General features: G+C 44.0%; 1 protein-coding gene across 1 annotated transcript in view; it reads left to right on the plus strand.

The window, feature by feature from the left end:
- The window catches only part of Casr (calcium sensing receptor), a 67,441-nt gene extending 57,813 nt beyond the window's left edge, over positions 1–9,628 (plus strand). The window contains exons 5-7 of the mRNA XM_042670166.1: positions 1,593–1,823; positions 4,627–4,750; positions 6,764–9,628. Of these exons, the coding sequence (XP_042526100.1) occupies positions 1,593–1,823; positions 4,627–4,750; positions 6,764–8,292 (1,884 nt within the window). The 3' untranslated portion in view covers positions 8,293–9,628. The remainder of the gene's footprint in view (positions 1–1,592; positions 1,824–4,626; positions 4,751–6,763) is intronic.
- Positions 9,629–11,279: the final 1,651 nt, after the last annotated feature.

The following is an 11,279-nucleotide window of genomic DNA, read 5'->3' on the forward strand; positions in this document are numbered from 1 at the left end:
ACTATGATTCGCGTAAGTCCACCTCCTGAGCAGCATGAATTATAGGCATGCACATCATGCCTACCTAGACCCTAAGCATTAATCTTGAGTCTCCCATTATTATTTTTTATATGGCTGGACTTGATTTGCTAGCATTTGATTTAGAAATTTTGCATCTATGTTTAGGAATATTGAGCTATTTTCCTATACTATGTATCTGGTTTTGCAATCTCAGTAATGCTGTCATTAGAATGAAATGGACAACTAATAGTGATGAGTGGATTTTTTTAAAGAAATGTATTTAATCAGAAGTTATTACTGACCTCTAAGTGGACTTTGCTGTGGACACTCCCAGCAATTTCTGTTAGAGGCAGTGTAGTACAACAGAAAAGGCCATATGTAAATTCCAGCCTCTGCTGTGTTCCAGTGACTTATGCCTCTAATCCTAGCTACTTGGAAGGCTGAGAACAGAAGGATTTCCATTCAAGGACACACTACGCAGAAAAGTTCATGATACCTTTGGCAACCCATAGCTGAGCGTTGGGGCACACATTGGTCATCCTGGTTTCTTGGGAAGGTGAGATTAGAAGTGTCACAGCTCTAGGCCAGCTCAGGCAGGAAAGTCCCCCAGATTCCATCTCAATGGAAAAAGCTGGGTGTGGTGGCTTTCACCTGTCATCCAGCCATGAAGGCTAAAGATTAGATGAAATAATGAATATAAAGTACTCAGAATTATTCCTCAAAGGTAGCACAATGACTATTACTTAATATTTTTAAGTGACTTGTATGTATTGGCAATTAGTATTAATAATAGTAATTGATATTGTTACAATTACTTTTTGGTCAAAAGTTCTGTGACCCATAAAGCTTTATATAAGTTGAAGGATGTGCCATGACTCTGTCAACAATGATGACCAGGATGCCACCCACAGCTTCATTTCTCTGTTCATTTTGCCCCACCCTGATTTTCAGCAGCAAGGCATACAGATGCAAGATCATAGGGATAGAAGGAACAGATAGTAAAAACATTTAATCAGGCTACCTCTTCTCCATCCACGCCCATCTGAGAAGATGCCAGGCAAGAATGCCAAGGTCATGGTGCACCTGCAGAGGCTGTGGATTTGCTAGTAGCCAGGGGAAACATATCTCATTTTGAGTAATGAGTAAAGCTTATGGCCTTACCAAGGCTGCTGCAGACCTTTGCAAGTACTATCATGAATATTAGAAGTAGGAGCTTCTAAGGTGTGCCCCTGTGGTTAAAGCCTGTAATCCTAGCTATTCAGTAGGCTGAGATCTGAGGATTGTGGTTCAGAGCCAGCCCAGGTAAGAAAGTCCATGAGACTCTTAACTCCAATTAGCCACCAGAAAACCAGAAGTGGAGCTGTGGCTCAAAATGATAGAGTGTTAGCCTTGAATAAAAAAGCTCAAAGACAGTGCCTGGGCACTGTTCCAGCCCCATGGCCAACAAAAGAAGAAATGGGAGCTTCTTCCTCAAGTTATGGTCCTTCATGAGTAGGAACAAGATAGCTTACTGTCCTTGTACAGTGCACAATCTACATAGCCATCTGTGACAGTCCTGTGGCTCATGTTCATTCATCTCTCTTCCTCTTTAGGTCTTGAAGCACCTACGTCACCTAAACTTTACCAATAACATGGGGGAGCAGGTGACTTTTGATGAGTGTGGTGACCTGATGGGGAACTATTCCATCATCAATTGGCACCTCTCCCCAGAGGATGGCTCCATTGTGTTTAAGGAAGTTGGGTATTACAATGTCTATGCCAAGAAGGGAGAGAGACTCTTCATCAATGAGGAGAAGATCCTGTGGAGTGGATTCTCCAGGGAGGTAGGTATTGTCTCTCAGAACACCAGATGTGGTTCCCATGCACAGGGAGCAATGCTGACCTGGGGAAGGGACTTGGCCTCCCTCCTCCCCTTCACGAATTTCCGGGATAATGAGCCCTTTCCTTAACTCACTAACTCTTCTTGTCCAGGGCTCTGGTGAACTCATGAGTATTTGGTATACAGAGGAGGAGCCTCTGAACCTAAGCCCCGAGCTGTCTTATTATATTGAAATGATTTTACTTTTTATAAACATGACTCCCTGACCAGTCAGGAAATTTCTCTGACTAAAATCCAACTCGAGAAAAATATTCAAGCACACATCAACAGTCAGTGGCCCTGAACAGAGAGTTACATCCTACCTACCTACTTGGATCAGGGGAGATAAGTTAGACAATACAAGTGAATACCACAATGACCAAGAAATACTAGTGGCCTTCTGCACTTGGGATCCTGGGATGCAAAATGTCCAGGATGCATGAGACAATCACACATAACAGAGATGTTCCACTTGCCCCAGTCACCAGTAATAGCCATGGAAACATCTGAGTCCAAAACAGAGCTGGGTGTTCTGGTGTTATCAGCATGTCAATGGTATTACCACCATTGACAAGTCGCCCAAATAGTTCAGAGCTGACCTATATACCAAACAGGCCATTTATTTACCTATAATGGGAAACCTGAAAAACAGAGGAGAAAGCCTGTGACTCTGGTCAGAGGCCTCATAGAAATCTGTTTAATAACCATTAGTCCAGCGCTCAGTGAAGATACACTGAAATGATGCCCATGCTTTGGCTTAGGATGCAGCAAGATGCTGAACTCCAGCTCCTCAGGAGTACGGACTCCAGACCAAACATCTTTCTAACTCTTCCAGGAAGCCAAGCTGAGACTCACCACTTTGCTCTTTGTATTTCTCTTTCATTCACTGTTTTTCTAAGCATCTTGGACCACTTTTTGTAAAATGTCCTAGGATTCTACTTCATCCTATTTGCAAATGCTTTTTGGGTTGACAAGTGACTCTGGCCTCATTGTTTGCCAATATATAGGATAGATTATGGGAAGGTCTCCTGTAACAGCAAATCCTGTGTAAACCTTTGTTAGTTTCTACTCCAGAGGTAGATTCCCAACTACAAATACAGGACCTTTACTAAATGGGGATATTGGGATTCCAGAGTTTATATTCCTATGCCCACTAATTATACCCTTGTCTAAATTGTCACACATTTCCACTGACTGAGACAAAAATTGTTAAGCTATATACTCATCTGTTCACCCTTGTTGTATCATCTAGCTTATCTTTCACTCCCATGATGAACATAATTCATTGTATGCATAATGGGTGCATGTCTCATCTCTCCTTGCTCATGGAAGTCACTTCCTGTACTGTTCTCTATAACCCTAATATCCTCTATCAGGCATTGTGCTTCATGGGCTTAAACATTGGTCAATGAATGACAAAGAAAGAGTCATACATGCAGTCGTTTGTGTTCCTCAGTACTTGACAGAGTTATAAGTTAAATGAAAATTTTCCATAGAAACCTTATTTCAAAGCAAGCATTTGGAGTTTTGCCCTCAACAAATCTTAGAGTCTAATCCACTCATGCTTTTCTGATTTTTTTTTAAGAAATGACCACAAAAATACCATCTACATTTAACCATGAATTATATATTGATGATTTCCCTACATAACCTCACAACGTTGCTATTGAGATAAGTAATAGCATCCTTTGATACACACACACACACACACACACACACACACACACACACACACACATTCATCCTGCTTATAAATGCAGGGTTTATATAGTATTACATGTGGTTTTCTTTTTTGGCAGTAGTGGGATTCAAACTCAAGGTCTTATGCATGTGAAGCTAGCCCAATCAATGAGCCCTTTAGCATTACATCTGTCTTAGCATAAATGTGCTGTTTATTGTGACATTTCCATACATGAATACGTTTCCCAATCAAACTCCCTCCCTCCAACACTCTCCCTTACTCGCCTCCCCTATTCTTAACACAGTTTCAACAATTTTCATTGTTACGTTTTCATATTCATCCTCATTCACCATCTCTGTGAGCCCTCCCTTATTTCACTGTTTTACTTTCCTTGTCATTCACTTTTTCCTTTTAGTGTGCACAAGCTTTAACCATGGTATTCCAGATGTCCTCTAGCATGGCATCTTAATCAATATTGTCCATTTACTTACAAATGCAGCACTTGATGACACTGTGGCTTAGCCATAAAAAAAGGGACTTCCAAGGCCAAGTGTATGTTAATATAAGAGCTAACTCCAGACGCCAAGGGTTCAGCTCTGACCTCAGTACTTCTTCCTCTAAACTCTTTTTTAAATATAATTTTATTATTATTTATGTGGTGCTGAGGAATCGAACCCAGGGCCTCATGCATGCTAGGCAAGCACTCTACCACTGAGCCACCTTCCCAGCCCCCTTTCTCTAAACTTGTGGGCTGGTAAGTACCACCTTGTTTTCTTATAACAAACAAAAATTAAGAGACCTCTGCATTTCAGACTTGGAATTCAAATGAGCTTCCTTGACCAAAAGTGCTCTCACTGGAAACAGCTGTAGATCCTTTCTTGGTATTTTTTGGCTGGTTCTGGTATGAGAGTTAATTATGTGGGCTTCACAAGAATGAGAACCATTCCATAGTTCTCCTTCTTCTTCGAATGATCCTATGTCACCTACACGGATTCTTATTTCCAAGTTCTTCCCCTTGCATGGGTCAAAATAGCTATGGGACTGACCCCTGACCCTGGCCACTCACTTTCTTCCTCTCTACCTTCAGGTGCCCTTCTCCAACTGCAGCAGAGACTGCCTGGCAGGGACCAGGAAAGGGATCATTGAGGGGGAGCCCACCTGCTGTTTTGAGTGTGTGGAATGTCCTGATGGGGAGTACAGCGATGAGACAGGTAAAGGAACGGCCACGCCTAAACCCTGTGTAGGGCTCAAGCCAGGTCCAACGGTTGGGGTTAACAAAGCTCATAGAACAACTGGGCTGAGATGGTGGTCAGGCCCATGGTAAAGAATAGATGAGAACAGCAGAGGTCTTTTTGAAGTATTCATTGCTTATGAGCTTCCTTGGCATATTTTTCTCTCCAATACTGGTTCCCTTTTCTCAGAGGTCAGTGACACTAGCTCTGTTCTAGCTCTGAGTTAACAGGCCATAACAGATTACCTGCATTTCCTGGAACTGTTTTTGATCTCATGTTTTTTTTCTGTGTCTCAAGTTCTTTCTTTCTTTTTTTCTGTTGGTACTGAGATTTGAACTCAGGACTTCATACTTGCCAAGCAGGTATTCTACCACTTGAGCCATGCTTTCAGTCCTTTGTGTTTTTGTTATTTTTTAATAGGGTCTCACTCATCTGCCTTTGTTAGTCTGGACTAGGCTGGCCTTGAACTGTAATTCTTCCAGTCTCTGATTATGGAGTAGCTAAGACTACAGGCATAAGTCACCACACTCAGCTACTCAAAGTCTTTTAAAGTGAGGATAACATTTAATCTTGTCTTAGCTTTGAGATTTAAGCAAAACTTAGTATTGATAAAGCACATGGTAAGCTCTAGATACGTATTTTTTTAATAAAACTTTGACTAGCACTGGAAATACTTTATAAACTGTAATTATTTTTTTATCATCATTACAATAATGAGTTCATTTTCATGTCCATCTTACAAATGAGGAAGGTGAGTTAATGGCCAGAATCCCACCCAAATCTCCAAATACAAAAAACCCTGCCTCTTTCCTGGTCCCAATTTGCACACTGCCTGCCATGTGGCAGAGATTTGGTGAATCTGCAGCCTCTTCCCTTGGAAAGCCATGGATACATGTGTGGAGCGAGTGAAGGAAATACTGGTCATATGCAGGGGGCACTAAAAAGGAGGTCAGCTCTCCCAGGTCTGCAAAGTCCACTCATATATCCAATAAAATCAGATGAGTACAAGGGAAAGAGTGGCATTGTTAAAAGGAAATGTACTCTTTACCTGACTTGTGTGACTATAGCCCCTTTATACATCACCTTTATAGTAAAATTTTTAAAAATTTTTGAAATCAGGCTGTGTATGAGATGGTAAAATCTTACAATACTAACCATTTTAATACCTGCACATATCCAATTACAAACCTCAGAGATACACCACAAATTGGATTTGTAAAAATAACAAATGTAAGTCAGGCAGAGCTTCGGTGGTGCTGGTGGACCATGCTAGACCCATGGAGTACAAGGAAGTCTCTGCTACACACCATCAGCAAGTAACACTAAAGGAAAGAGGTGCCCCACGATTGTGCAAAGAAAACAAAAACCAGTAGAGCCATGAAAGGTACTTTTTAAGGTATTATTTTATTTTAGTTTGGGGTTTTTTTTTTTTTGAGACAGGATCTCACTATGTAATCCATGCTGGTGGCAAGCTCATGATCTTCCTACCTGTCTTCTGAATGCTAGGATTACAGGCATGTACCACCATACTAGCCAAAAGTTCACATTTTATTGGCATATATTAGTTGTTTAGGGGAGGGGGTTCATTATGGTATTTCTATACAAAACATACAATATATTCCAATCAATCTCTTCCCTTCTAGTATTCTCCCTTATCCTCCTCCCCCTTCTGAAAACGATGTCAACATAGTTTCATTATTCTACTTTCATATATGCAAATAAACTACACCAACCTTATCCATCCTCCGTGGCCTTCCCTCCTCCTGGTACCAACCCTCAAGGCAGAGCCTACTTTACTTTCCTGTCAATCACTTTTCCTTTTCAGTGAAGGCACATATTTTTACAATGTGAAGATCACAGCCATTCCATCCCTAAAGACAACAATGACCACCTCCCATAATCCCCTATGCCCTCATCTCCACGTACACACGCACACACAAGATGTTGCTCTCTTCTGCACACTAACTCACTCCCCACTGGGACATTTTACAGATGCCAGTGCCTGTGACAAGTGCCCAGATGACTTCTGGTCCAACGAGAACCACACTTCCTGCATTGCCAAGGAGATCGAGTTTCTCTCCTGGACGGAGCCCTTTGGCATCGCGCTCACCCTCTTCGCCGTGCTAGGCATTTTCCTGACAGCTTTTGTGCTGGGTGTCTTCATCAAATTCCGAAACACTCCCATCGTCAAGGCCACCAACCGTGAGCTCTCCTACCTCCTGCTCTTCTCCCTGCTCTGCTGCTTCTCCAGCTCCCTGTTCTTCATCGGAGAACCCCAGGACTGGACGTGCCGCCTGCGCCAACCAGCTTTTGGCATCAGCTTTGTGCTGTGCATCTCTTGTATCCTGGTGAAAACCAACCGCGTGCTCCTGGTGTTCGAGGCCAAGATCCCCACCAGCTTCCACCGCAAGTGGTGGGGCCTGAACCTGCAGTTCCTGCTGGTGTTCCTGTGCACCTTCATGCAGATTGTCATCTGCGTGATCTGGCTGTACACCGCGCCCCCCTCCAGCTACCGCAACCACGAGCTGGAAGACGAGATCATCTTCATCACCTGCCACGAGGGCTCGCTCATGGCACTGGGCTCCCTGATCGGCTACACCTGCCTGCTGGCTGCCATCTGCTTCTTCTTTGCCTTCAAGTCCCGGAAGCTGCCGGAGAATTTCAACGAAGCCAAGTTCATCACCTTCAGCATGCTCATCTTCTTCATCGTCTGGATCTCCTTCATCCCCGCCTACGCCAGCACCTATGGCAAGTTTGTCTCTGCCGTGGAGGTGATCGCCATCCTGGCAGCCAGCTTTGGCCTGCTGGCCTGCATCTTCTTCAACAAAGTCTACATCATCCTCTTCAAGCCCTCCCGCAACACCATCGAGGAGGTGCGCTGCAGCACCGCCGCGCACGCCTTCAAGGTGGCCGCCAGGGCCACGCTGCGCCGCAGCAATGTCTCCCGCAAGCGCTCCAGCAGCCTCGGGGGCTCCACGGGCTCCATCCCCTCCTCCTCCATCAGCAGCAAGAGCAACAGCGAAGACCCCTTCCCGCAGCCTGAGAGGCAGAAGCAGCAGCCGCCGCCGCTGGCCCTAACCCAGCACAAGCAGCAGCAGCAGCAGCAGCAGCAGCAGCAGCCCCTAGCCCTCCAGCCTCAGCCCCTGCAGCAGCAGCCGCCCAGATGCACACAGAAGGTCATCTTCGGCAGCGGCACAGTCACCTTCTCTCTGAGCTTCGACGAGCCTCAGAAGAACGCCCTGGCTCACAGGAATTCCACACCTCAGAACTCTCTGGAAGCTCAGAAAAGTCATGAGGCCCTGACCAGACACCAAGCTCTGCTCCCACTGCCTTGTGAGGACGCAGACTCAGAACTGACCACCCAGGAACCGGGCAAGGGGGGAGGGTTCGCCGGAGGGGACTGCCAGCCAGAGATGGAGGATCCTGAAGAGATGTCCCCAGCACTTGTCATGTCCAAATCCAGGAGCTTTGTCATCAGCGGTGGAGGCAGCACGGTCACAGAAAACATCCTGCATTCATAACAGGAGAGAAGGCTGCCGGGTGTCTCGGGAATCGCAGAGATAAGAGATTGCCTGAGGATGCCTTTCCTCAGAGACAGTAGAGAGAGCAACACACCCACACACAAATTCAGCTGCATCGCTTTACACCACAGAGAAATGCCCAAGGCTCCCTTGGAGATTAAAAGCCATGCGCTTCTGTGGTCATTTGTTAGAAGGCTGCATCCAATCTGCTGTCATCCACCTTCCAGTCCTTTCCTCTGCTCTCGCCTACAGCTCAGAGATGAAGCCAAGGCTTTAAGCTTCCTATCTGCTCCTCCTTTAACAATACGTGTATATAAATAGTGATGTATACTGAAAATCATGGCCAGCCATAATCGGAATCATGGCCCCCACCCCAAAACATATGGACTGATGCGACAGCAGATTTACTACCGCTAGAGTTGAGTCTACAAGACAATGTCACCAGGGTGGCCCAACACTTTGACAAGAGAAAGAACTTAGTTGTTCAAAAATATCAGGGGGATGTGTCCTTTGTATTTATGAAAACTATAAGGTATTTAGTCTCCTACTTGTTTGCTGCTATCATGTACATCTAGCAAGTGTGTGCATCCTTTCTCTTGCAAAAATGCCTGGTTTTCTGTGATAGTTATGCCCTGTGTAGATGTCAGGTTCACAAGCATCACCTCCAACTGTTGAGAAGGGCCTGCATAATAAACCGAATGAGTTGTATCTGTAATTAATATTGCTATATGTACTTTTATCCTTACGCGAAATGCTTCTGTTGTAATGGTCCATGGATGAGCTAAACTAAAAAACAGTCACAGTCTGCTTTCTACAAGACAGTATTATTGAGCTCCATTTTCCTTTCCCATGAGCAGAGCCATGCATGACCCTCTTGGGGTATCAGTTCGGGAAGTTCCTGCCATCTTTGTCCCAATGGCTTTCTAAAGCCAAATCTATACCCGACTATGGAGAATAAGCTCCCACTCTCTGTTCCATTAACAATTGCTGGGAGGAAGAAAAAAAACATGGTTTCAGTGAGCTCTACCCCATAAATGGCATAACAGAGTTCCCTCCAGCATTGGGACTCAATGTGCTAAGTGGTCATCTTATACTTCAATGCTGGACCAGAGGGACCAGGGTTCAAGTCCTGACTTGGTCACTTGCAAGCTAGGTGACTGATTATAGACATCTAGTACCTCTGTACACCTCAGCTTCTTTGTCTCTAAAGTGGGGATAATTGTGATCCTTTTCTCTCAGAGCTCTTGTGTGGATTAAATGAGATAATGTATGTAAAGTACTTTAGTTCAGTGCCTAACATCTAAGAAGCACTTAATAAATATTAGTTAATACCATGGCTAATATAGTATTTTTTTTTCCTTAGACGATGCTGTAGTTTGGATACTGGGTGTCCCTCAAAATTCCATGCGTCAAAGTCTGGGACCTCAGGGCAGCACTAATGTGAGGTCAGGAATCTTTCAGAGGCTGGGCCTAGTGGGAGAGCCTGAAGTCATTGGGGAGGTCAAAGGGGATTGTGGGACCTTGGCTACTTCCTCTCTGTCTCTTTTGCTTTCTGGCCATGAAGTAAGCAGTGTGTCCTGCCATGTGCTCCCCACCACCGTCAGGTCACCCCACCAAAGGCCTAACTTAGTGAATCCACTGGACCACAGACTAGAAGCTCCCTTCTTTAAAACTAGTTTGCTCCCAAATGACTGTCCTGACCAAAATTCACTTCTCAACATCTGAATAAGAAGTGTAAAACTTAGGTTCTGGGACTTCCCAAACTTTGTCTATACAAGATTGGCAGCAACCTACTGTCTTTAGAGGTGACATAGAACATCAGCCTTGATGTCCCTATGGTCTTCAAAAGCCTTCACCAGTTCGTGAATGGATAGCACCCTTATCTGGCAAAGGTGCAGCCGGCCCCTTACCTCTCTCTTGTCTCCCTCCCCACCCCCTGCCAGATGTGCATAGACACACACACACATGTGCTTTCTTATCTCCTTTCTACTTGTCACTATAGGATGATGAAGCAAGGTCTTCCCTCGATATGGACCTTTCAACTTTGGACTTCTCAGCCTCCTGAACTGTAAGAAATAAATTTCTGTTCTTTATTAATTACCTAGTCTCAGATATTCCGTTACAGTAGCACAAAATCAACTAAGATCACTAGATGGCGTGATGGATATGTTCATTTGCTTCACCATAGTAACCACTTACTGTTGACGTGTTCTATAACATGATGTACACAAGAACATTTATTTTTAAGAATAAAATAAAGAGCCAGGTGCTGGTGGCTCACACCTGTAATCCTAGCTACTCAAGAGGCTGAGATCTGAGGATCGCAGTTCAAAGGCAGCCCGGGCAGGAAAGTCCGTAAGACTCTAATCTCCAATAAACCACTAGAAAACCAGAAGTGGCACTATGGCTGAAGTGGTAGAGCACTCGCCTTGAGCTGAAGAGCTGAGGGACAGAGTTCAAGCCCACGACCGAGAAAAAAAATAAAATAAAGGGAGGAATCTAAAATAAACACACAGCCAATGTTTAAACAGACAATCATATCATCTTAGATAAGAATTACAATATGAGGCAAATTTTTTCTAGGGCTCTAATTAGGCCAATACTTTTACAAAACTTTAAATTTGTTTTTTTTACTCATAAACAGGTGGAACGTGTAGAACCAGGAGTGGATTCCAAGCAGCATAACTGGGAAGCTCTACAGCCTTATATGGAAAACTTTATCTTTTTCGATGTGAAGTAGATAGAACGTTCCTTAGTAAGATGATCAATTATGGCTGTATTAATGCCAAAATAAAGTAAGGCATATAACACTAACACCTTGGAGAATATGGATAATCACAAAAACTATAGGTGACCAAAGTTTAGAGTTTGCTTTTGAATAATCGGGAAGTACTATGGAATTGAATGCTTTCTTCTATCAGTTTTCTTTAGCAGAGACAAAATCCACTCTAACTAGCTTAAGCAGAAAGGAATTTGGGGAAATTAGG

This window comes from Dipodomys spectabilis, unplaced genomic scaffold, assembly GCF_019054845.1.
Source record: "Dipodomys spectabilis isolate Male_0828 unplaced genomic scaffold, ASM1905484v1 ptg000017l, whole genome shotgun sequence".
Classification (NCBI taxonomy): domain Eukaryota; kingdom Metazoa; phylum Chordata; class Mammalia; order Rodentia; family Heteromyidae; genus Dipodomys; species Dipodomys spectabilis.